The 27,683-nt window shown below is 34.2% G+C and overlaps 1 protein-coding gene, 1 long non-coding RNA gene and 1 other non-coding gene across 3 annotated transcripts; 1 reads left to right on the forward strand and 2 right to left on the reverse strand.

Moving 5' to 3' along the window:
* Positions 1 to 1,492: 1,492 nt before the first annotated feature.
* On the reverse strand, positions 1,493 to 8,204 carry LOC121252472 (lycopene epsilon cyclase, chloroplastic). Its single transcript, XM_041152139.1, has 11 exons — positions 7,714 to 8,204; positions 6,923 to 7,094; positions 6,199 to 6,334; positions 5,971 to 6,081; positions 5,773 to 5,875; positions 5,171 to 5,314; positions 4,971 to 5,078; positions 4,655 to 4,751; positions 4,443 to 4,571; positions 2,809 to 2,941; positions 1,493 to 1,913 (listed from the first exon to the last, which is right to left on the reverse strand). The coding sequence occupies exons 1-11, from the start codon at positions 8,011 to 8,013 to the stop codon at positions 1,748 to 1,750; spliced, it is 1,599 nt and encodes a 532-aa protein (XP_041008073.1). The 5' UTR covers positions 8,014 to 8,204; the 3' UTR covers positions 1,493 to 1,747.
* Positions 8,205 to 10,234: 2,030 nt separating this feature from the next.
* LOC121253765 lies at positions 10,235 to 10,341 on the reverse strand. Its single transcript, XR_005938484.1, has one exon. It is a non-coding gene; the product is annotated as a small nucleolar RNA R71 (small nucleolar RNA).
* A 9,513-nt stretch (positions 10,342 to 19,854) lies between these two features.
* Positions 19,855 to 25,248, forward strand: LOC121251874. Its single transcript, XR_005938133.1, has 3 exons — positions 19,855 to 19,948; positions 24,475 to 24,482; positions 25,238 to 25,248. It is a non-coding gene; the product is annotated as an uncharacterized LOC121251874 (long non-coding RNA).
* Positions 25,249 to 27,683: the final 2,435 nt, after the last annotated feature.

Here is a 27,683-nt window from a genome sequence, read left to right on the forward strand (position 1 = left end):
TATATATATGAGGAATTCTACTCATCATTTACTATTCACTCTCACACTCCATTTCTACAGTTTTTTATAGGATGTGGGATAGTAAATAGTGATTGATGAGAATAATTTTAATTATATATATATATATATAGAGAGAGAGAGAGAGAGAGAGAGGTAGGTTAATTAATGAGGCTTGGTCCAGTTTGTAATACAGGCGGGCTTGGTTGGAAACTCTATCCTACCAAGATGAACCTCTGTAAAAGGACGATATATAGTGGGGTGTCCTAATTGTCCAATTTGCTTGTCACAATCAAAGACGATAGAGCATGCATGCATGCCTCGTCGTGTTGTCCCTCAGCTAAAGATGTATGGAGGCAGTGCTCTGGAAGGCTTTAAAAGTGTTCTTTATCGGGAGCTACTGTTATGAATTTGCTAGAGGACCTCTTTGTTATCATGGATGGTGAAGAAATGGAACAAACTGTTGCATGCAGTAGTAGCCTGCAAGATCATATATACGTACATTAGGGTACTTAATTTCAGTCATCCTTGCAGTTTGGTCTCCCATGCCAAACAGCACCAAATCGATTTTAGAGCTCTTCAACAGAAGCAACCCGTATCAGAAAGGACTGCTTCAACTCCAGTTATGAAATGGGAAGTCAACTGAGATGCTGCGGGCTAGCAGGTCCATAAGGCCAGATGTAAACACTGCAGAAGCCATGCATGGCTGCTCTGCTGACATGCAACTTGTCTATGCCGACATATGGGGTTCAAAAGAGTGATAGATACTTGAGGGCAACTCTCTCCAAATTGTATTAGCCATTATGAGCAATGAGACTCAATGGAGTAGTAGATATGGGCTGTGGGCATACACCTGATTAGTGACATAAAAAAGACTCTTGTATTGCTCCATTAATGGGAAGTTAAGCATGTTAAAAGAGAAGCGAATATAATTAACAAATAAACAAATATAATCTATTAATATACTTATAATTTATACTACAATCAGTACCAAATGTAGTTATAGACGTAAGAACAAACATAAGGTATATGGTTATGACACCATATGAAATAATACTTCTACCATAGAGTTTATTATTTTTAGTGTATAATACATGCACCCTATACGCATATCATACAATATGCATATAGGAGATCAAAACACTCGTTCCTTTGTTATGGCAAATTATAGGAGACGTAAGAACAAATATAATACATGCACCCTATACGCATATCATACAATATGCATATAGGAGATCAATGCACTCGTTCCTTCGTTATGGCAAATTATAGGAGATCAATACACGTTTACGATGGTTCTTGCTCTGGTAGGAACACTTTTACGATCAAAACACTTTTACTTTGCCCAAAAGGAATGAGAATCATTAGTAAAAATTGATGGTACAATTGATTTTATTAACCTCACTATTTGCACATATATTTTTTCTGTAGTGAGGCATACCTGAAATTGCTAGAGAGAGAGAGAGAGAGAGAGAGAGAGATGTAGGGATAGATATATCAACGTATGACCTTCTGAATTCTGCTTCCAAAAATACCAAGTCTATATATGTGCAGCTTGAGATTTGGGTGCAAAATAACAAACAAGCATGTCATCATGCCCAGACTAGAGGAGATAAGATAGGATAGACACATCTATATATGTATACACAAGTACCTAACAATAGTCAAAAAGTGGTTGGGGGTCCTAGTGTTGTCTAAATAATATTCTTTTGATAGAATCTAGCAAGGGCAAAAATCACAAGGATACAGACTATATTGTAAGATATGTTCTTATCATGATTGCTCCAGTGGGATCAGAAAGAAGATGTCTAATAAGGCACTTTCTCAAATCGTTTGGTGCTATCACAAACATATAGAAGGCAAACAATACAAGGTCTGCCGAAGAGAGAGTCGAGCCAAGAAATCCCTGCCACATCCTGCAAGGAAAATACACCATCAACTATTCCATACCCTAGATTAAAGAGAAAAAAAATAAAAATAAAAGAAGCAAGCTTCACTGGCTTATCTTTGACAACAGTCTTTGATTGTAACTTTGACTATTCAGACACGCCGACTCGCCCAAAAGCTTAAACTGGTGAAAATTTCAACATTTTTTGTTTTTCACAAGTAAAAAGGAGGGGTTTCAACATTGGGACTTCCCAAGAGGTCATCCATCCTAATACTATTCTCACCCATGCATGCTTAACTGCAGAGTTTTGATGGGATCTGGTGTATTATTCTTTATTCTATTAGCCTCCTTCACATGTTGACCCAAACTCCCCTCGGTGAGTAGCACCCAACATGTGATATTTATAACTTTTAAATGGGAGGTATAGATGAAGATATGGTTCATAACTAGGGCTACTAGCTCCAATAACCATGATAAACTACTGCTTGTCTCAAAAAATGAAGTTGATGGAAAATGACGGATTTTCCATCACTAGCAAAGCATTGCTGGTCAGAGCTCACTAACAAAGCTTATCCATTCCGCATCTCAACCCTTTAGCTAACACCCTGAGATTAGTATTCCAATGACTCTCACATTGACTACTACCACAATAACATGAAGACACCCCTTCAAGTTTATCTATGAAGTCACATAATGCAAAGAATCAATTCATGTTCTGTCTCCTTTCTGTAGCCTTGGAATGGATCTTTATAGCTGGTCCTCAATATCATGGGTCACAGATTTTGTCAAGTTGAGTTCTATGCATATGCAACATGTAGTGTGCATTGTGGGAATTGCTAGTCAGTATTATTAAATCAAGAGAGAAACCAATATCATTATAGACAAAAAATCTACCACATAAATGATAGAAAAAATGATCATACCAATTCGGTAACCGAAAGAAAGTACGAAAGAATGTCCTAATGCCCTCGATATCCAGTTGAAGAATCAGTGCTAGTCCAAAGAGAAAGAATGCCCTCTGGCGTTTTCTTTCTTGTGGCCAGAGGGAGTTCCATGCTGAAACAGAAATAAAATTAACAGATAAAGAGCAAATTTTAAATCAGGAACAAAATCTTACAGAATTTTCTGGTAAGAAAAAGGAAAACCACAATAATAGGCTCATGATTACATGCCAAAGTTTCCAAAATCAATAATACACCTGAAATACAGCATATCAGCCAATACTTGCAAAAAAACATAAAATTATAAAAAAGATAGTATACCACCCAAGCATAAAATGGGACAACTACAAGTATCCAGTAAAAAATTACTTGATTTTGATTACTAGGTAGATAACCCATTCGCTGCCTTGTGCGTGTGTGAATAAAAAAACATCCATTATTGAGTGCAAGTTCATAAGCTTCATATAATGGCAGGCCAGCTCAATGGTAAGGAAATTTAGGCCATTGACTAAGGCCCCCACCCTATGCAAGGCCCCAAAAATAAAAGTTAGGTGTTTTTTTAAAATTTATTTTTCAAAAAAATAAAAATAAAAACCATTCATTAAATAAAATTTTAAATAATTTTTATATTTTTCAATGTGTGCAAGGCCCCATATTACTAAATTTAATATTTAATACAATGAATTATTTATATTTTTAAATAAATTTTTTAAGATCTTGCTAAATTGAGGCCTCATTTTAAGTTGTTGTATTAAATATAAATTCAAAAAAATTTATTTCAAGATTTTAAATACAATCTCATTTTATTGAAAATTTTGAAAATATTCCATATATTAATTTGTATTTTATTGTATTATAATTATGAATGACTTACTTAAATTTCGCCTTAAGCCTCAATTTGTATCGAGCCACCTTTGTATAATGGACACAAGTTTCAAAAGCATGAGAAGCCAAAACGTATATATATATATATATATATATATATATATATATATATATATAGAGAGAGAGAGAGAGAGAGAGAGAGAGAGAGAGAGAGAGAGAGAGAGATATGGGCTTCTTTTTTAGAAGTGAAATTCTGAGTAAAAAAGCATGATACATGCAGCCTAGGAACCACATATAAAAATAAGTTCTTTTTCAAGGGACATGAGAGATAAGTCATGGTCCATTCTTGTGAGGTATCTCACTAAGATGTAGAAGGTGTAATGCAATAAATAGCCTGTCCAAGCCCCAACTGAAGGGTTAGGAGCCAAAAAATATAGTTGCTAAAACAGGCAGGAAAGAGAACTTGTTGCCACAACCCTGAAAACATCACCAAAATAATTTGGACGCCATAATGGTATCAAACATTTTGAGGTGTAACTCTTATACAATATCTGGATAGGTAATCGAATTGAGCTGAAAGTAGGTTTCAAATATGTTATATCGGTAAATGCAGAGGCAGCCACGTCTAAGCTACCCATGGAGGAATATCAATTTTTTTTACTGAAAGGATGATTTTTACTTCAAAATATAGCAAGTGATATGCACATAACAGAACGATTGACTCGGATAAGTATCTGCCCCCCCCCCCCCCCCCCCCCCCCAAAAAAAAAAAAAAATCTCCATGTAAATACCTTGCATTGAGATATTTGCATTAAGCTGTTCATAAGTAGAAGCATCCTTGGAATGGCTCTGCTTCAAAATGTTTGCAATTACAGAAGCATATTTTGGAGCTTCTGACAAAGATCTCACAACTGAATAGCCTGTGCATTAAAGATAGAAATATAAGCGAATTTAATTTGAACAGGTAATAGAATGACATTGTCCAATACCTGTATTTCCTTACCCGTTGCTGGATGCACCATGCTGGCAGCAGCACCAAACGCAAGGTTCTTTTGCTCTGTATTTGGTAAAGATCCACCAACTGGGATATAGGACCATTCCTACATAGAAGGTCCATTGTAGTAAAAAAACCCAAAATCTTGGAAGCATGAGTTGGTAGTAGATGCAACAGGAATATTGCCAGTACAAATGCTCATGCCATATTGTGGACTGACACGTGTATCTTTATTTCATGGAAATGTGTATATATATATATATATAAAGATGGCCATTCTTCTAATAAAAATTGTGAGCATCAATGTTTGGCCAACTAATGTTACCTCTTCATAAGTTTTTGTAATTCGGATCCCCATTGTCTGTAACCTTGACCAGAGTTTTTCCTTCAACAAACCAAAAGGCATGGCATTTTTTGAAGCCAGACAAGTTTCCTGCATTTCAATCCCTAAATATTTACACATAATTCTGAGAAGTAATCAACCAAAAAAAAAAAAAAAAAAAAACTAAAAAGCATTGAGTAAACCTCAAAGAATACTCTTGTTGGTGACATGGGCATGGCATATAAGAATGTTGGATATTCTGCTTCTAAACATGGAACCTTTTGTTTCATGTAGTCCCTGTAGTCCATGAAAACCATCAGGCTGGGATCATATGGATTGTTTTCAACCTGAAATTGTAAGAATTGACAAGAGTTATTGCAACCAAAAACAAGAAACCAGCCTACATATAAACCACAGGAAAACATAGATGTAGAACATGATTGCTTCTTTGACAGAAGGGTATTCACACAATTGCACAGCTTGCAGACAAATACCTACAGTTGGCGTAGTTTAAGATACAATGAATTGATGTTTATTTTTTATATCATAATGAAACAAAAATATCTCTCTCAGTGAACACCATACCAGAAGTAACCATGCAAAGAGAACATCCAGCAATGTAAATATTATAACATTTCAGATATTCCATGATAGCTTTTCAACAACTTTTTCAAGAAATGCAGGAGATGAGAAAAACAGAGCTAAGAAAATAAAGATAAAGGATATGAGGAACTATTTGTAGCAAGCAGATAGATGCAGAAAAACTAACCTGAATCTGTTAATTTAAGTATAATCTAATTCCTACCTCAACGTCCACACCATAAGCCGTTTGGACAGACACCTTTGGACCACCCACCTCATACTGCAACAACTTTCCCGAAGCTGCTCCTGACGCAACAGTAGCAAGCCTATAACACCATGTTAGAAGTTTGAAACAAGGTGTGATAGATAAATTAGAGATATTCATCTACTCCAGAGTGAGAACTTGAAAGTAAGACTGTACCTGCAGTGAACAATAATATTGTGTTCACAGGCTACAAGACTGTGGCCATTAGTAGCTTCAACAATTCTTTCCACTTTGGAACTAAGATATGAAACACCTGACTTGACACACCTAGGAGAGATTATTACAAATTATATATCTATAAAGTACCATTTCCACAACCACCAACGAGTAGAAGAAAAACTAATAACAGAGATCATAGTGACAAGAAAGTGGGACCTGTCTTACCTTCTTAACAACTCCTCATGGAGCAAATGTCGACTTACACGTCCATAGGCACGACCAATCAGAACGGGATCATGGTCATCAAGATATACGATGGTATCCTGCCAAACATGCTCAATACAGCCTTCAAGTCCAAGATCTGAAAAATAGAACAAGTGGGTTCAACTTAGATGCCAAAGAAACTACAGTTTGGAGTTTTGCCAGAGCTTGATGCATTTGCAACATTGTTATAAAGTTCACCAGTAACGTGAATTCGCTCCCTAGCTTTAGAGTAAATGACAATGACTAATTTAAATTCCTCAAAAATAGAAAAAGAAAAGAGAGCAAATAGCTCACTGGTTCAGCAAAGGCATGATCAAATATAGTAAGCTAATTTAGAAAGAGAAATACATCTACATCCTATGCTGAAGAAGCAACACATAAAATGCATTTGAGAGAGTAACTAAATATGGAAGAGAAATTGAGAGAACATTAAGGGTAAAGCAGCCACCCCGGTATATGCTCCAGCGCAAATGTGTAAAAGAAAGTTGGTGTTCCTATTCACACTACTAACGAAAAACATTTGTGGACAAGACATTTGGCTATAAGTAGACGTAGGATTGTAGGGCAAAGTCAGCACTCAGCTACATATTACACCAGTTCCCTGAATCCCTAGTATAAGAAGAAGAAGAAATAGTATACAAATAATACCATTGAAATGCGTCTTTGTTAGAAAAAAAAGTGATACCTTTAAATTCATCCTCCCACACGCCGTAATTATTTGTAAAAGGGAGATCTGGACCAATAAGTCCAACTTTGAGCCCTAACTTGGCTGACTCCGCAGCCAGAGCAAGCCCAGCTGGACCACAACCGATCACCACCAAATCCAGTACATTCTCCCCTAATGATATAGCTGGTAGCTGCATAAGTAGTTCATGGTAATAAATTGATCAGGGAAATTCCAACATTTCCACAGAAAGACATACAGATACAAGATATTGCTACATTCATTTCGTACATTTAATCCATTTAGAAATAAAAACAGGAAAATAGAAATGTAATTCATAAAAAAAAAAAGAAGTTAGCTATGAGCGCCCTTTTATTTGTTTAACAGACGGAGTAATTCTCATGTAAAGTCTACTACTATCCGATGCAGGATTTAACCACCCGCATTCGCATTCAATGTATATACTCCATCAATATGAATTTCCAGAACAATTCTGAAGTGGTCAAAGATCTTATAATTTTTCATCACATGAAACTTTCAGTCCGGCACAACCAAACTCATCGAACTTCACTAATACATGAGAAAGGACAAGTGCATTACTTGGCTTGGCACGCTAAGCTATAATGCATGTAACGAAAGCAGTCTAATCTATCAATAAAAAATTCCGTACTCACTTGTATACTTTACTTGGGCTATGCCAATTTACTTGGAATAAATTCTCTTATTATCTTTAAAAAAAAAAAAAAGCCCCCAATGCAACAGAGTTTCCCATTTTCGGAGCGCGCGGAAACGAAAACAAACGTATAAACTACCTTATCGGAGAGTTTAGACTGCATTTCCATCGGCTTGTTCTGCTGCATTTGGACAAAGAGAACCTCAGACCCACCAGCCTTTACATAATCTTCCTCTTCGGCGTCGAAATCCACAGCCACGCAACTCTCGCTCCCGGTACGGGCCGCCGCCCTCACTCGCACGAAATGCCGGTACAAACGGAAGCTGCGAAAAGAGGCTTGCTTTCTGGAAACCGTAATTCCCTGAGACCTCCGAAGAGGGAAAAACGACACCGTCATTGCGGCAAGGTTCCGAGCTCCTCCAAGCCCAAGGCACTCCATCTTTGAACTTGCTGACTTTCGTTAAGTTTTCGTCCTCTTCCTCCTTCTTCAGGAACCCGGCAATTGAGAAGCTTTTTGGTTTTGCAGTATGGTTGAGGCAGAAGAAAAAGGAAAATGGGGTGTTATGGAAATAGTAGGTAGCAGAGTCCAGAGAGTGCGTCTGAAAGCCTGTTCCTGAGATAACACTAACGGATCAAAACTCAAAAGGATAGGGAATTGTGTTTTTATGGTGAAATTTTAATTTGCTGACGTGTACAACTGTCATCCGGAGTTCGCCACGTGCGAATACTTGATTGGTAGATGCTCTGGAAAGAAGCTTCCCTTATCGTTTTTTTTCCCTCTCTTTTCCTACGTGTTAATCCCTTTCGTTTCCGTACGGTTCGCTTGGCGGTTTTGCCATCAGGTTGAACGACTATGCTTGGATTACGTTGGTGCCCATCTTTTTCCTTACAAAAATTTTATTATACTTAATTTTTTTTTGAAAAAAATAGCAGAAAAAGGTGCTAGAAATATATTTTAAAATAAAAAAAACCGTAAAAAAATAATATTAAAAAAAACTATTCTTGGGATAATTTCCTTTTATGTTAACATCTATATTTAGAAACTATTTTCTAGATTTTTAGGCTAGATTGTAGCCGCAATTATTTTGTTTCTGGATTTGAGTTTTGACTTCTATTTAATTCCATCTTGTGGGATGAAGAGTGGGTCTTTTGTTGGTGAATCTTAGTTAGAGTTCTGAATCAGATATTCAGAGTTTTTATTTTTATTTTTGAAGTGTTTTTTCGAGAATGTAAATTTGGAGAAGTAAAGGCGAAAGCCGAATGCTTCATCAACCGACATTAACAAAGAACACTAATTTTATTATTTTTATTTTTAATTTCATTATGAACTAATTCTATTTTCTAGAGTTTTGATGTAACCTAGTATTGAACACACATGTTATATTCTAAGTTATTTTATTTTTAATATTTCCACGATTGAGTGTTTATTCTTTATTCTTAATGCTTACAATTTTCCAGTTAACTATTGTTCAATCTTTTGGATTGCAATGAGACTGAGAGGTGATTTACGATTAAAGTTCTAGGATTAAACACCATTAGTTGAGTCAAAACAGAAATGCTTTACCGCAACTAGTGTGATTTAAAAAAAAAAAAATTCAAAGAACTTAATGAGTCTCCAATTCGTTAAATTCACATAGAGATATGGAGTTATTAGTTTGAGATATTTTTAGTATTATTCGAGAGAAAATATTGAATAGTTAAGAGATTTTTATCATCAATTTGGAATAATTGGTATTCTATAATAAGGAAGAATAAATTGTGTGAGATTTGCTAGGTGAAGTAAAATGCTCTAGATTTACTCTCATTATTTTTAAAATCTTAATTTTAATGTTCTTTTCTTCAGTTTAATTTAGATAAACCATTCTTCAAATTTCGATTTTCCAAATAGTAATTAATTTAGTCAATTTCAATACTCAATAGCATAATTATTTGTTGTGGGTTTAATAACTGTTTTCTCTAAAACACTTTACTACTTGTTACGATTCTGTGCATTTGCAGATTATATTTTTATGCGAACAAGTTTTTAGCGCCGTTACCGGAGAATAGTTATTTGTTATTGATATTGATACCAGCTAGACTTTTACTACTTTGAATTTTATTTTATTAAAAAGAAAAAAAAGAGATTTAATTTGATCTCAGTTTGATATTTTTAGACATCAGAAGTGCATGTGCCGACCTAGATCATTAGAGCATATGCTTTTCAATCTCGAAATTGAAAAGACCTTACGTTGGATCAATAAAGAGAAAAAGAAAGAGGTTGTTGCCTGTGAAGTTAATATGGCCGACCAGGAGCAGAAGGCGCTAAGAGACTATGCGATGCCCTCGGTCAATAGAGTGATATCCAGTATAAGGCGACCAGCTATACAAGCCAATAACTTTGAGATCAAGCTGGCCATCATTCAAATGATCCAACAAACCATCCAGTTTGGGGGCTATCACAAGAGGATCCTAATGTTCATATTGCGAGTTTCTTAGAAATTTATGATACTTTTAAACACAACGAAGTGATAGATGATGCAATCCGATTGAGACTTTTTCTATTTTCACTTAGGGAAAAAGTAAAATTTTGGTTGAATTCTTTGCCGCCCGACATCATCACCACTTGGGAGGAGTTGACACAAAAATTTTTAGTAAAGTATTTCCCTTCGGCCAAGACAGCGAAATTAAGGAATGATATTACTAGCTTCACCCAATTTGAGGGTGAATCATTGTATGAGGCGTGAGAGAGATACAAAAACTTATTGCGCAAGTATCCACATCACGACTTTCCCGCCTAGCTTCAAATACAGACATTCTACAATGGTTTGGGACCCACAAATCGATCCATGGTTGATTTGGCCGCTGGAGGAGCATTAATGAGTAAGACCCATGAAGCCACTTATGGACTTCTGGAAGAATTGACATCCAACAATTATTAATGGTCTGCGGAGAGAGCAATGCCAATGAAAGCGGTTGGAGTCTTTAAACTTGATTCTATTACCACACTAACGGCGTAGATGGCAAATCTTTCACAACAACTAGGTAAGATGAACGTTAATGCTATTCAAACTAATGTTGTTTGTGATTAGTACGCAGGAAATCATTTCAGTATAGATTGCTAAGTGGGGAATCCTTTTGTCCAACCAAGTCAAGAACAAGCCCACTACGTGTCAGAACAATCCTTATTCAAGTATTAATCTAATCTCTGTTTTTAGGAAATTGGGTATTGAAGAAGTAAAGCTGACCACCATCTCTCTACAATTGGCGGACAGATCTATCAAATACCCGAGAGGACTCATTGAGAACGTATTGGTGAAAGTTGATAAGTTTATCTTCCCCACCGACTTCATTGTACTTGATATAGAGGAGGACGAAGAGATCCCTTTGATATTGGGCCGACCTTTCCTTATGACGGGGAGAACTTTAATTGATGTCTAGAAAGGGAAACTCGTTTTGAGGGTAGGTAAGGTGCAAGTCACATTTAACGTGTTTAAATCCATGGAATTCCAGTCCAAGGTACATTCATTCCTGTTTTCAAATAAGTGACTTAGACATGGTCAAGGCCGACGAGACTTATGAAACTGAATTTCCAAAGCTACCACTTGAGGTATGTCTTACTCACTTTACGTCTATTAAATCTGAAGATGAAAAAGTTAAAGAGTGTGAGACATATTTGGAAGCTACCCCTTCCCTTTCTCATTCAATAAAACCGAAAGTGGAAGAGCTAAACTCATCTCAGACGACGTCACCCAAGCCTAAACTCAAGCCACTTTCATCAAATTTATGGAACGCTTTTTTGGGATAGGACTTTACTTTTCTAGTTATTATTAACAATTCATTGAGTAATGTAGAGGAAGAGAAGTTGTTGAGAGTCTTGCGAGAGCACAAAATGGCTTTGGGTTGGACCATCTCGGACATCAAAATAATTAGTCCTTCAATTTGCATGCAGAAGATTTTAATGGAGAATAATTTTAAACCGATTGTCCAACCTTAGAGGAGATTGAATCCATCAATGCAAAAAGTGGTGCATAAAGAGGTATTGAAGCTTTTAGATGTCGGGATCATTTATCTAATCTCAGATAGTGTATGGGTAAGTCCAGTACAAGTTGTCCCAAAGAAAGGAGGGATAATTGTGATAAGGAATGACAACAATGAACTCATACCGACCTGGACAATCACGGGATGTCAAATATGCATAGACTATTGAAGATTGAATGATGCAACTTGGAAAGACTATTTTCCATTACTGTTTATTAATCAAATGCTAAAAAGACTTGCCGGCCACGCCTACTACTACTTTCTAGATGGACATTCTGGTCACAATCAAATAGCCATTGCACCCGAGGATTAAGATAAGACCACTTTCACATGTCTTTACGTCCCTTTTGCATATAGGCGCATGCCTTTTGGTCTGTGCAATGCGTCAGCTACTTTTCAAAGATGCATGATGTCCATCTTCTTGGACATGGTGGAAAAATTTTAGAAGTCTACATGGACGACTTCTCGATTTTTGGTCATTCTTTTGATAATTGCTTATCTAACTTATCTTTGGTTTTGTAGAGATGCAAGAAGACAAATCTTGTTTTAAATTAGAAAAATTGCTACTTCATGATCAAGGAGGGAATAGTGCTCGGTCACCACATCTCCTTCAAGGGAATTAAGGTCGACCGAGTAAAGATAGAAATTATTGACAAACTCCCAACACCAACCAATGTGAAGGGCATGAGGAGTCTCTTGGGTCATGCCGGGTTTTGTTATCTGTTTATAAAGGATTTTTTCCAAATTACTAAATCTCTTTGCACTCTGTTGATTAAAGATACTTGATTTGAATTTTCAGATGAATGCTTGCATGCTTTTGAAACATTGAAAAATAAATTAATTCAACACCTATCATTGTGTCACCGAATTGGAATTTGCCTTTTGAATTAATGTGTGATGCTAGTGATTATGTTATAGGAGCTGTTTTGGGGCAGAGAAAAAATAAAATTTTTTTATGTTATTTATCATGCAAGTCAGACCTTAACAGGAGCTCAACTTAATTATGCTACTACTGAAAAAAAATTATTAGTAGTTGTGTTTGCCTTTGACAAATTTCGTCCTATTTGATAGGTTCAAAGGTAGTCGTCTACACTGATCAATCGGCTCTTAAATACTTGTTGTTGAAGAGGGATGTCAAACCAAGACTGTTACAATAGATTCTGCTACTACAAGAGTTTGTTTTGGAAATAAGAGATAAGAAAGGTACATAAAATGTAGTGGCCGACTACTTATCTCGCTTTGAGCTTAAATAGGCAGTCGGCGAGGATAATTTTCTAATTAATGAGACATTCCCGGACGAGTAATTAATGACTATACAAGTTGTTCTATGGTATGCCGATATGGTAAATTATTTGGTATTCAAAATTCTCTCGACTGAAGTTCTTCTCCGACTTGAAATACTATTTTTGGGAGGAACATTTTCTATATCGGTACTGTGCTGATCAGATAATCAGAAGATGTGTGCCCGATGAAGAGATGAAGAGCATACTTAAACACTGCCACTCTTTGGAAGCGAGCGGCCACTTTGGTGGAACAAAAACAGCAGCAAAAGTTTTACAATGTAGCTTTTATTAGCTGACTATTTTTAAAGACTCTTTTAATTTTGTTACTTTATATGATCATTGTCAAAGGGTTGGCAACATTTCTAGGAAGCATGAGATGCCTTTAAACAATATTTTAGTGATTGAATTATTTGATGTTTGAGGTATAGATTTCATGAGTTATTTTCTATCCTCATATTCTAATAAATTTATTCTGGTGACTGTAGATTATGTCTCCAAATAGGTGGAAGCGGTCGCTTTGCCAACCAATGATGCAAGGGTCGTGGTGAATTTTTTACGGAAGAACATCTTTTTCCTATTTGGCACTTCGAGGGTCATAATTAATGATGATGGAAAGCATTTTTGCAATCACCAATTTCAAGTGCTATTGACTAAGTATGGAGTTACCCATCATGTGGCGACACCATACCATCCCCAAACAAGCGGCCAAGTCGATGTGTCTAATTGGGAGTTGAAGCGCATATTGGAGAAGACCATGAGTGTCTCTCAAACAGATTGGGCGAGAAGGTTAAATGATGCGCTATGGGCTTATCGGACAACATTCAAAACACCGATTAAGATGTCACCCTATCGGCTCGTCTATTGAAAAGACTGCTATCTACCCATGGAGATAGAACACAGAGCCTATTGGACGACGATGACACTGAACTTTGATTTACAAACAGCTAGCGAGGAGAGAATACTGCAATTCAATGAGATGGATGAGTTCCGAAATGATGCTTATGAGAATGATCGGATTTACAAAAATAAAACTAAAAGAGGGCATAATAAGCATATTCTGAGAAGGAAATTCGAAATCGGGCAGAAAGTTCTATTATTTAACTCAAGACTTCGACTCTTCCCAGGGAAGTTATGCTCTCGGTGGTTGAGACCGTTTGTGGTAACCCATGTCTTCCCCTATGGGGCAGTTGAAGTCTATCACGAGACAAAAGATACATTTAAAGCAAATGGACAGAGATTAAAACCCTATATAGATGAAGACTTTAACTTGAAAAAGTGCTCTATTGATCTCGCCAGTAATACATGCTGAGCGGACAATATCTAGCTACAAACTTTAAATATAGCGCTTTTGGGAGGCAACCCAAGTTTTTTTTTTATTTTTTATTTACTTATTATTATTATTTTTCTTTCATTTTGCAAGAGCGAAGAGGCGAGGAGATCTCCAAGGAGTACACAGCTGCACCTTTAAGGAAAATATTCAAATGACAGAACTGGACAAAATCAGGGAGCATCTCTTACCTTCTCTCATTTTCTGCTTTAGTTTCTCTTCCTTTTTCCCATTGAGGACAATGTGATATTTAAGTTTGGCGGGAAATGATATTATTTATTTTCAAAATAATAATAATAACAACAACAACAACAACAACAACAACAACAACAATAATAATAATAATAATAATAATAATAATAATAATAATAAACAATATGGTTTGATGAATAAAAAGCCTATGATAAGAAAAAGATTGAAATTGATTATAATTTTTAGGAAAATTCTCATTGCTTAAGTCTAGTCGTTATTTCTTTACTTGATCTTACTTAATTTGATATTTTCTATGTTCAATGAATGTTTCTTATGATCATTAATTGTTTTGAGTACCTAGAGAAATTTTATGTAAATTTTATGAATTTATATGGTCTCAACTTACTCTAGAACTTGTTTGATTACACTCGAGGTGAAATCCTAGACAAAATATTACTAGGGAAATAATTAAGGTATTCTTTGGACCGATTGAGCATTTCAAGCTTACCTGTTTATTATCTTCATCTCTAGTCGCCCCTTTGAGATTTATTGAAATATATTTTGGCCTTATATTTTTTTTTCTTGTAAATCTCGTAATCCCTAATCTATTTAAGCTTAAACACTGATATCCTTACCTTTCAAGCAAACTAAGTTTACACAAAGTCACTGACTCACAAGAGTATAAAAGGCAAGAGAGGTAGAAGGTCTACAAGTAAAGTAATTATAGCAATATTATCAAAATCATAAGTTTGGAGGCATGAAGAGTCAACTCGTCTATTGTGTGGCCTATAAAAAAAGGCCGACGAGAGTCATCCACAAAAGACGGTCGAAAAAGTATGGAATATTTCCACAAAAAAAAAGGAAAAAAAAGAAAAGAAAAGAAAATGTCTGACCTATCGAATAGAGGGGTAAAGAGAGAGACACTTGAAAGTGTAATAAAGAGAGGTATGTTGAGAGATTTACAAAGATTGAGAATAGATGCTTGTGTTAGAAGTGAGAATGCTCTATTTATTCTATTGATATTCAAACTTAAGTTCTCTTGTTTTGATTGAATCTGACATTTTCTTTGTAGCCCTCATCCTAGCCTTACATTACAAGCTTAATAAAGATTTATTGATCCCTAGTGATAGTTTCTGTTTTACATTAGTGGAGAGTGATTTTAAAAGCAAGCCTATGGAGTTTTTAGAGATCTATTATTTATTTACTTGTTTGTATAAAACTATCCGGGAAGCTAATAATGAAATGTGAATGATAGGTATGCATGAATATGGGGATGGATAATACGGTGGAATTAGGTTTTGAATTAACTTTTGAACTTGATTGATTTTGAATGATTCCTTTGAATTTTAGACTTTAGATATTCTTTGCGGCAATAAATTTTGTGAATCAAATCAATGCTTGTTTTAATTGTCTTTTTTTCTTCTATGCTAGAGGGCGAGCAAAGCTTAAGTTTAGAGGTATTTGATAAGTGTGATTTTGATGTGATTTTATTATTTTATTATTTATGAAAAGTATCAGTTTTCATTCAATTTTATTTATTTTATTTTATATTTTATTTATTTTCATGGATTTGAAAAAATGAGAAGATTTTAGTACAAAAGTAGAGTATTTTGGTACAAAAGAAAAGACTAAAAGATCCAAACCAAATAGAGGCAACAAGATCTAAAGAGAGCCGAGGAGATTTGGGCCATGAGCCTTGTACCGCAAGAAGCAAAGAGAATAATCGTTCCTCTCGGTAGACGAGGAGACCCAATGGCGATCAGAATAATCGAGAAGACTTGGGGGCCAATCTAACTGATCAAAGACCAACATCGTGGGCAATAGCCAATAAAGGCGAGCAGCTTCACCGTTCGGTAGGTTGGTGAGATGAGTCTTCCATCTCGGTCAGGAACCTTACATCTTGGTGATTAGGCGAGGAGACCAGTTATATTTAGCGCACATAGCATCTACCCGATGGGATCTTCCCGAGTTCCGTAATCAATTAACTGACTACCAAATCCTCCCGATCTCTGCAAATCAAGCCGCATATCACTGAATATTCCATTTTAGATAATTTTGATATTTTTGGGATAATTTTCTTTTATGTTAACACCTTTTTTTAGAAACTATTTTCTAGATTTTTAGGCTAGATTGTAGCTGCATTTATTTTGTTTATGGATTTGAATTTTGACATCTATTTAATCTCGTCTTGTGGGATGAAGGGGGTCTTTTGTTGATGAATCTTAGTTGAAGTTATGAATAAGAGATTGAGAGTTTTTAGTTTTTATTTTTGAAGTGTTCTTTCAAGAATGCAGATCTGGGGGAGCAAAGGTGAGAGCCGAATACTTTATCAACGACTTCAACAAAGAACACTAGTTTTCTTCTTTTTATTTTTGATTTAATTATGAACTAATTCTATTTTCTAGAGTTTTGATGTAGCCTAACATTGAACACACAGGTTATATTCCAAATTATTTTATTTTCAATATTTCCATGATTAAGTGTTTATTCTTTGTTCTTAGTGATTACAATTTTCTAACTATTATTTGATCTTTTGGATTGCAATGAAACCGAGAGGTGATTTGTGATTAAAGCTCTATGATTAAACATCATTAGTTGAGCGAAAGCAAAGATACTTTATCACGACTAGTGTGATTTTCAAAAAAATCCAAAGAATTTAATGAGTCTCCAATTCATTAAATTCATATAGAGATATGGAGTTATTAGTTGGAGATATTTTTGGTATTATTTGAGAGAAAATATTGAATAGTTAAGGGATTTTTATCATCAATTTGGAATAATTGGGATTCTATAATAAGGAAGAATAAATCATGTGAGATTTGTTAGGTGAAGTCAAACGTTCTAGATCTACTCTCATTATTTTTAAAATCTTAATTTTAATATTATTTTCTTCAGTTTAATTTAGATAAACCATTCTTCGAATTTTGATTTTCCAAATAGTAATTAATTTAGTCAATTTCAATATTCAATAGCATAATTATTCCCTGTGGGTTTGATAACCGTTTTCTTTAAAACACTTTACAACTTATTACGATTCTGTACACTTGCATATTATATTTTTATGCGAACGATGCCAGGTTGAAAAAGTGTTTCTTATTGTTAGAACTATTTCATATAACACAAAGAAACATAAGCTAAGAGCATTCTCATTGGCTTAGCCATACTCCAACTTTAGTTAAAATTTAGCTAGTATGACCCTTAAAAGTCCCACATTGTATTAGAGATTGGTATATAAATTTGATTACGAGCTACAGTAACTCAAAAGATATGTTGAGCTACAGTAACTTAGCCAAATGAATTTTATATTATTTCTCACTCTTTTGTGAATATATTTTGTAGATATCTTAATCTTTTGTATTTGAAAATGAAGTTAGTTTAGGCTGATAGATGGATTTTTATGTATTTTAATATATAGATTGTTGAAAATTATGAAAATAAAAATAAAAAGTATTTAAGAAATAAATAATGCATTAAATAAGTAGATAAAAGAAATTTAAAAACTAATATTATCTTATTATTATAAAAATTGAGATGGCTAATCCAACGTGTAGATCAAGTTTTGAGTGATTAGCAAAAATTTAAAAAGTGACATATTAGCCAAATTTGTCTAAAATTTTACCTAGACCAATGAAAATGCTCTAACCCATTAACTAAGAAAGCTCCTAATAGGGGTGTAAACATCTCGGTCCGGATCGGAAAATCTGATCAGATCGGACCGAAATGTACATTCGTTGGTTTCGGTCCTTAGGTTAGAGAAATTCAAGAATTGGTCCGGTCCCGGGGTGGGATTTTTTCACCCCGAGCCGAACCAACCGATAAGAAAATATAATAATTTTTAAATATTTTTTTATAAATTATATATATTATTTTATATAGTAGTTATATAAGTAAATTATGTAATTTTCATCTAATCTATGACAATTGAAAATATAAAATGTTAAGTAATGTCAATTAACTAATAGTCTAATACGTTGATATAAATTATGGTATCAATTTGCATAATGCAAAGATACATCTAGACTTCTAGTATGTACACCTAATTGAAGTAATGAAGCAAATTTTTTGTACAATACATAAGTTGCTTGTAAGTATGAAGTATCCATGGTCATTAACCATATATACTTCATTCAAATATTAATATAGGCCATATGCATTAGATATTTAGATATCATAGTACAATTTGTATCATACTATTAACTGTTAATTACTAAGTTGACAATATAAAATGTTAGATGACAATTAAGTATGAAGTATATATGTTCAATGAGTCAATGAAAATTATTCATTAATAATTTAATCATATACAAAATGTTAAGATTTTCATATAGCCAACTATACATTGACCATCACAATATATTTACATACACATACACTACATTAGTAACAAATTAACAATTAATATTATAAATAATTACTTTTTAATGAGTTAGTTATATAATCCACAATTTAATAAGTTAATTTTTATTTTAGTACTTTAAATAATTTTGTTATTAATTTTTATGCCAAAAATAAAACAAGAAAACATGTTCCCAATTTTCATCTGAAACAATGCTGTTTAGAATGAAATTAGGTCTAAATGGCGCCATTTAGATCCAATTGACTCTGGTGGATGAAAGCTGAGTTGCATGAAACTGTGTTGTTTCACGGAACTTAGTTTTTTTTTTTGTTTTTCATATCCCTATATTGAAACGACAGTATTTTGATTAAAACTTAATCCAAACAGCGTCATTTCATTATAAGGTCAACACAAAATTGTTTAGGTCGAGTCCCGACTTCACTCTCTCTATCTCTCATCTCTTAACTCCCAATCCCTTTAGAAAAACCCTAGCTACCAGCCCTCATCGTTGTCGCGGCTCCAAGCCCTGCCGTTGCAGCTCCTTGCTCCTCCATCACATAGTGACATTGCATATAAGGTATGAAATCCATTTTATACAAGTTGCAGATTTCTATTTAAATCTTCAACCACATGAGGGAGATTAATCCAAACGGAAAAATGAGGGTTTTGTGAATTGGGTATTTGGGTTTGTGAATCTATTAGCATGTTTTGTACAAGGATAATGATACTCCACCCAATACTCTACAACTTCTTTACCTCTCTCACGTGATTTTTTTTTTTAAAATAAAACCAAAAGCAGTCCCCTCCCATTAAAAAATCAGAAACCCCCTCCCCCATCTTGACCCCCCACCATCTCTGCCCACCACCATCGTTCGACGACATTGTCTCAGGTAAGTCTCTAATGTGCCTCCCACCTCTACTCTCTCTCTGCAAAATTAAATTTTTCTGCCGCCATCTTTACCTCTCTCAAGTTACAATCGCCTCTGTTGCTATCTAGACTCCAACTGCCGCCACATATAGCCGCCTGAGACACTCCTGAAGGCAAGCATAGTCACGTCTCTTTCTCCTTCATTCATACTCTTGATGTGCCCTAACTCCACTTGTGCAAAAATTCCTAAATTAATCCACCCCTAATTGGTTTCGATTTTCTCTCTTCTTAGGTATTTTCTAACTTTCAAGTGCTGCAATTCTGAGTTTCTGGCTCTTGAATCTTCAATAGGTATTCGTTTTTGTTGCTTCTTACACTACTCTGTGAATTTTGCTGGCTTTCGAATAATGGGTTGTTCTTAATTTACATGCGTTTTGGTTATTTACAGTTAATTTGCATTTTTCTACATTGTCTCTATTCTCTTGTGGTTGGCTTATGGTATAACCTGTTCTTATAAGTTGTTTCTACAACTTGTAAATTAATTCTTAGGATGTTTATTAGACTGTTGTTCACTTATAACTCATTGGGTTGTGGGAGAGAGCTTGATTTTGGGTTGTTTAGTAGTGAGTGAATGATTTGCCATGGGGAGTTAAGAGAATTGGACATTGTATACCCAGGAATGAGAACAAAATCTTGGGTCCTCAAATTTAATTTTTCTTTGAAATGCACCTTTAGGCTGTATTTTAATTATCATTCAGTAATGGAATTAGGATTCAGTAATGGAATTAGGTTTCTAACAAATTTCATTTAATTAATACCTTTAGCTTGGGAGCATAATCTTGGGTCTTTCAGTTCTTTTAACTTTTTTATGGTTGAGCAATTTACCATCTTGAATATAAACCTCATTTTCATGTATAATTTTTTTTTTAAAGATTATTAGCAAAATAGAGAAGAAGCCTTAAAGACACAATAGAAGTGAAAAAACTGAAGCCTTGAAGATGCAAAAATAGAGAAGAAGCATTGAAGACACAAATATATAGATTATTATTGCAGATTATTAGCAAAAATAGAAGTGAAAGAACTGAAGGTGGAATGTAATTTTCCTCTAAAGAAGAAGCCTCGAAGACACAATTATGGATGTGGTTTGGAGTTTAGGATGTGATGTGGTTTGTACTTTGGGAAGTGATGTGGTTTGGAGTAGTTTTAAATAAGCTTGGAAATGTTGGATGCACTTTTTGAACATTGGCCAGATTGATGTTGTTGTATATTTTGAACATTTTGTTTTTTGTACTGGTGAAAATATAGTGTAAAGTTTGAGATTGTTGTACTTGAAAAGGTTTTATACAGTTTTGAAGTACTTGTGGCAATACATTGTGTAAAATTTGGGATTATAGATTGTTATGGTAGGCTTCACCACTACATTTTGTTTTTGGAGTAGTGGAAATATTTTTCAAAGTTTGGAATTATGGCACCATTGTGAGTATAGGTAGCTTTCGGAGTACATTTGACAATGAACTTTTTGTAGTTCATTGATTTTACAAGATTATTTCAATGAATAGTGTTTACGTGCATACATTTTGTATCCGATTGTACTGTTAGTTATGATCAACTATCATTTTGCAAAGTCTTTGAAAACTCAAAATGCAATTCAAGTTCTATTACTTGTGAAAGTAACCAACATGAGATAACAATAAAAACTCTACTTATAAAAAAAAAAAAAAAAACAACACAAAATAAATGTTTGAATATTATTTTAAGTATGTTACAAATCATGATATCTCTAAATAAAGATGAAAATTCATTCATATTAGCATTCAATGTGTACCATTTACATTCGAACTATGTCGATTGATCACAATTACAATCCCAAAAAAGTCCATGACAATAACTTTATCTTATCTATACATTACAACTTCGTATAAAAATGTACACGATACAACTAACCTTCAACTGATATGCTAAACCTTATATTTTGTCAAATACGGTGCATATCATAACAAAATTTTAAAAACTATACATATCACAACAAGATTCCAAAAACTATCCACGTGACCTATTACATGTTGCAATTTGACCAAAGTAACATAATCCATCCATCCATCTCATACTGGTGCTACAATCCCAAACCTGCATTATAAATAGAGTTGTAAACGTATTAACTGTTAATAAAGAACTTATTATTATATTTTCTAGAATAATCCAATAAATATTGAAATTAATACTTATGAATATCAATGTCTACATCCTGAATTTCTCAAGAATTGCAATCATCATAGTGGTATACAAGTTCGAACAAAGGTTGTTGCACCTAAAAAAAAATGTTAAATTACAAGTATGAAAATATGAAAAAAAAAATCATAAGGCAATACCATAATTGACTGAAAAGTAGAGGTTGTCGCAAAAGACATCCCTGCATTGTATGGTGAAAGTAAATCATGTGTCATAGTAAAGTGGGCTGCTTGGCTCAGCTTCTGTTAATAGTAGTATAATCAAACATTAATGTCGATATTTTCAAAACAAGTGAAAACTTAGTGAACACAAACATTTTATCACCAAATCTCAATTTGACTACTCTTTTGTCTTTTTCTTGATTTTACTCTCTTGACGACTTTCTCAACAAGTGATTATTTCCGCTTGGATGGTGGCCTCCCTTTACTTCGTATTACTTTGAGACTAAGCAATTTACCACTTCCCATCGTCTTTGTTGGAACAATTCGGGTCAGAGTACTACTATCGCACATAGACTTTGGTTGGATCCATTGTTGCTTCAACTCATCTAACTGGCTCAACAACTTGATAAAATCTTCTTCAGTGTTGGATGCATTATCGGCGATCTCATAAAATGCCTTAGTTAGTTTACACAATCGTTGTGATTTAGGATTGTTACCCAAATCATCGTAACTAGATCTAACAAGGGTATACGTTCGCCTAATGTCTTTCCTCTACCTATCAATGATGTAATATGAAGGTAACTCATCTTTATCATGGAATGTGAGCACACGAAGGATGTGCCTACACAAAATGCCCTTGAATTCAAATAAATTGCATGTACGCTTTACTTCAAACTCCTCATCATTGAAATAAACAACAAAATCTATCTATTTGATTAATTTGTTACTTTTACTCTATCCGTAACTTGGTATGTATAAATTGCACCTTCACGACTAATCAAAACTTGGCAACAGTATAGCAAGCCTCTAAACTCATCTTGAACTTCTCAAAACTTTGCATTCGTATAGACTTCCTGAAATTGCCTCTCAATGGCATAATGGCTTATGCATGGAATTTGAGTGTGGAAGGAACTAAAATCAGCTACACTCTCGTTCTCAACCTTTCATCTTGGGGCATTGTCATACTGATCTATAAACTGCTTCAATGTCATTTTTGAATAGACATAATCATAAAAAAATGCATTTATACCTTCACTTCATTGCGTGGTTGACATGCCTGCCCAAATGACATTTCACATGGTGGTACCCAAAGATGTCGTTGAGAATATAGCCACTCCAATCATACATTATAATGCAGATCATAAGTATCAAGCAAATGCATCCAAGATTTTTCAAAGTCATCATGATTTAAGGTGTCATAAACACACTTGTGCAGGTTGCTCTTAATGGCCTTATATCGAGATTTGCAGCAAATTTCTCCTATACTTTTTTTATAATATGGTACAAGCAAAATCGATGGTGAGAAAATGAAAACACTTTTGCAATTTCATTTTGCATTGCTTGAACTTGATCTATAATTACTGCAGCTGGAGCTCGACCATTCATGCACTTCAACCATGATTCAAACAACCATATAAATGTCTCCATATCCTCACCTGACATGAAACCGCATCCAAACAAAATTGATTGACCATGATGATTAACCCTGACAAATGGAGCAAATGGCATTTTATATGTATTCATCAAATATATTGTATCGAACGTGATAACATTCCCAAAATATTTGTATGCAACCCTACTTCGGGCATCTGCCCAAAAAACATTCCTTACTCGGAATTCATCATCCACATCCATCACATAATAGAAGCCATCATTTTGTTTTTGCATTCTAATGAAGTATCTTTGTAGAGCTTCAGCACCTCCCATCCCAAGTCGAAGTAGTCTTGCCTCACGTATGTAATTATGGGCATCTCTCTCCAAAAGTGAGATTTCCATAACCACCCTACTTCAACAACCATAGAATTGTAGCTCTTGCTCAACCCTATCATCGTATTCCAATTGCTTCTTGTTCACTGGATCCAACCTCTTGTGAAATCTAATATATCTAGCTTTTTCGGGACTTAGGAGATGTGTGTGCTCGAGCACAACATGGCTCAAGCAAAACTCGCCCTCAAAATCTAAGATTGCATTCATTCTGGCCTTGCATCCTTTTTTCTCTATAGGCCTTGGCTTCAGAATATTAGACAACATGCTTTTAGATGTGCCTAGACATACACATGCAAGCGTGAAATACCTCACCTTCCTATCATCTCCAGTTTTGGAACTCCTTTTTGTAACACCAAAACCAACTTGTTTCGCATATCTTGTATAGTATGCTCTTACTTCTTCTTCTGAAGAAAATGACATTCCCACCTTAGGCTCTTCAACATCCACATTTTTTCATTAATATTCAAACTATCATGAACATTCTCAAAACCTTCAATGCATTTTTCCATCTTTTTTGATTGACAATGAGTGTGACTCGCAAAATAATCTAGCAAATTTAAATAAATAAAATAACTATAAGTTCATCTATTTGATAGCATAGTTCATTAATGTAATACATAATTTCACATGCTAATGGTAAATCAAATACAAAAGAATAAGGGAAAGATGGAGCTCTCATTCGATGCTTTTGTTTATTAAAAAACAAAAGCCGTGCAAGAGGTCAAGAAGTTGTAAAGCTATGGGTGGAGAACCATTGTGTGTGTGTATTTTTTGTGTTATGAAAATGACATTTTATTATGTAAACTTAACCATAGCTTCTTTACATAGGATTTCAAGAAGGTTTGCAAGAAGTATGGTGAAGGGTTGTAAAACCTAATATTTCTTAATCTTCCAAATGATGCAGAATGGAAAGTAGGATTTGTGAGATGTGATGGTGGAATTTGGTTATAGAAGGGTTGGCAAGAATTCTTGGAGTATTACTTTGTGAAGCTAGGGCACTTTCTAGTTTTTAGATATGAAGGAAATTCTCGCTTTTAAGTACTCATATTTGATGAGAGTGCAACCATATATCATAAGTGCATTTTGGATGGTGTTTGGTAAGCTTTCAATTTGAAACCCACTTCATCATCACAAGTTCTACCATCTTCATATTCTAGATGATTTACTATTAAAAGATAGAACAAATTTGTGTAGAGATGCTTTATTTCTGAACAAAAGCACTACCCAAATCCAATTCTATACTGAACGAGTTTTTTATTAACCATTTTAAAAGTTTTCTACTTCTTACTTTTAGAATATACCATCAAGATTTGCAGAGATATTTGAATATGAAACTTGATGATGTGGTCCTTAGGGTTTTAAATGGCATAAATTGATTTGTTAAATACATTTCAAGCAAGTTTTTATGTACGAAGGAATTCTCACTCGACAATAATCTAGGAATTTTGCACAAAGAAAAGTTAGGGCACATGCAAGGGTGGAGAGGGATGAAGGGTTTTGGGGCTTACCAGAGGCTCATGGAGGTTGGGTATGGTGATGCTGGAGTCGAGATGGTGACAATAGTGACAACTTTAACTGTACAGTACTATTTTCACTCAACACCCATGCAGAGAAAGAAATAGAAAGGGAGAATGAGAGAGAGAAAATCATGGTGGGAGGTAGAGGACAGAGAGAAGAAGAGAAACTCACCTGAAATGGTGCCAAACGGTGGTGGTAGGTGGCAATGATGGAAAGAAAATGTGAGGGAAGGGAGAGTGCGGGGTAAGATGCGTACACTGGAAGCTTCAATAGTTTTGAATGTAAGATGCATAAAGGGATGGGCTAGAGTACATTAGTTTCTATTAAAATAATAAAAACACACGTGAGGGTAAATCAGTTGTAAAGGAGTGGCTGAAGTATCATTATCCTTTGTACAATAATATTCTTAATTTCTTATTACATTATCACTTGGAATTGGAAATTGGAAAATTTTCCGCTGAATTTATGTGAATCCGTGAACTCCATTATGTGAATCTATTGCTTGGCATGCTTGATGCTTGCTATTTCAGATTTGTGTTAATTTTCATTGAACATAAGAATGGATGGGGTGGAGCAGATTGTTATGTTCTTTTTTTTTTTTTAATTATTCTTGAAGAATATAGATAAATTATAACTGATTGTAGAGCAGAATATGATCAATATGTTTATCATGTAATTGATATTAGTAATTAGTGATTGGAATATTAAACAAAATGGGATTTAACAATTTGACTTTTAAATTTTTAATGCAAAAGTTCTTTTTATTAATTATTAGGTGAATGATTTGGTAAATCTTGATTTTTAAATGCAATATATATATGTATATGTATATGTATATGTATGTGTGTATGTATGTATGAATGCATGATAAAAATTGGGGTTCATATTTGAATATGAATTGATACCTGATTGTTTTTGTTTAGGGTAAAGTTGATTTGATTCATGAGAAGTGAAGATATTTGCTTAAATCTTGTGTACTTTTTTTTATTTATAATTTTTTTCAGCAGCTAGTTATGTTGAAACTAAGATATTTTTGTTTAATTGTTTATGTTTTTGTAGTAAAATCATTTGATTATGTATTGTGACTTGTGGAGAGTTGAAGACTTGGAGTTGTGACTTGTAGACTTGTAGAGAGTTGGAGTTGTGGACTTGTTGAGACTTGTGGAGAGTTGAAACTTGATGATTGTGATGATGTATCATTGTGTTGATTTCTTTTTGCTTATTTAGGTGGTGGTTAAATACATTTTATGTTATTATAGTCGTGAAGTAATTTCTAATATTGTTTTATAAGTACTTAGTAGGTTGTTTATGGCTAGATGGACTGTAATCATTTTTAAGTATATTTTGTCATTATCTTTTTTGATTTTTTTTGTTTTACTTGGAATTTTTGTGTTTGGAGTCTTTGGACATCATATTGTATTTTTTAAAATTATTTTGCATTTTGTTTTGAATTTTATCATGAATCTATGATGATTCTTTCCGTTAGTAGGGATTAGATAGGAAGTTCATCTGTGGATGGAAATAAAAACCCGTAATTTATATATATCAATGTTCCAAGAATGTTGGTGATGCATGTATGTATAAATTTTTCAGAATATTTAACTTTCGGCAATTAGTCAATAGTTACAGTAGATTCTCCACATCTGATTATTAGTTGATGAATCAACCTTCATTGAGTTTCCGGTCCGGTCCCTTAGGGATGTTCGGTCAGGTTTGGTTTTGGAAAAAAGTGGACCGAAAATTTCAATCCATACTCCCCCTAGACCGGACCATTTACACCCCTAGCCTCTAACTATACATTTGACCTAAAACGTACTTCTTATTACAAACGTAGCTTTATTCGAGACTAACATGTACTTAAGCCTATTTGGTCATGATGGAACCTTCTTCACCAATGCTTCTATTTAATTATTTATTTTTCCTCAAACCAATTCTTAAAAACACAATCTCAATCTTCATGCACTCGGATTGCACCAAAAACATACGAAGACAAACCTTTAACTTGCTTCAAATACCATCATATTAATAATATTCCCAACATAAAGATTGCTTACAAACTTAGAATCTGAAATCCTTAAAGGAAGAATCATGGCACTTGAAACTAAACGTACCTTTAACAATCTATGCATTCCTATGGTTTTCTCTTAATCCTTTAAACAATATATATATAGACACACACACACATAAACTTTAACTCAAAAGACTCCAACAATATAAACTAATAATATATATACATAACGTTCTAACAACTAACTTATAACCAAATCTTAAGCCAACACTTTCGAATAATCCATCTTTTTCATACACATCCAAACAATATAGAATAGTGTTTTAACTCACCGAAACCTCACACTTGAGTCTTGGCCTACTTTACTCCAAATCACAACTCTTGATTTCTCACTAAATGAGTG

This window comes from Juglans microcarpa x Juglans regia, chromosome 2S (genome assembly GCF_004785595.1).
Source record: "Juglans microcarpa x Juglans regia isolate MS1-56 chromosome 2S, Jm3101_v1.0, whole genome shotgun sequence".
Classification (NCBI taxonomy): Eukaryota; Viridiplantae; Streptophyta; class Magnoliopsida; order Fagales; family Juglandaceae; genus Juglans; species Juglans microcarpa x Juglans regia.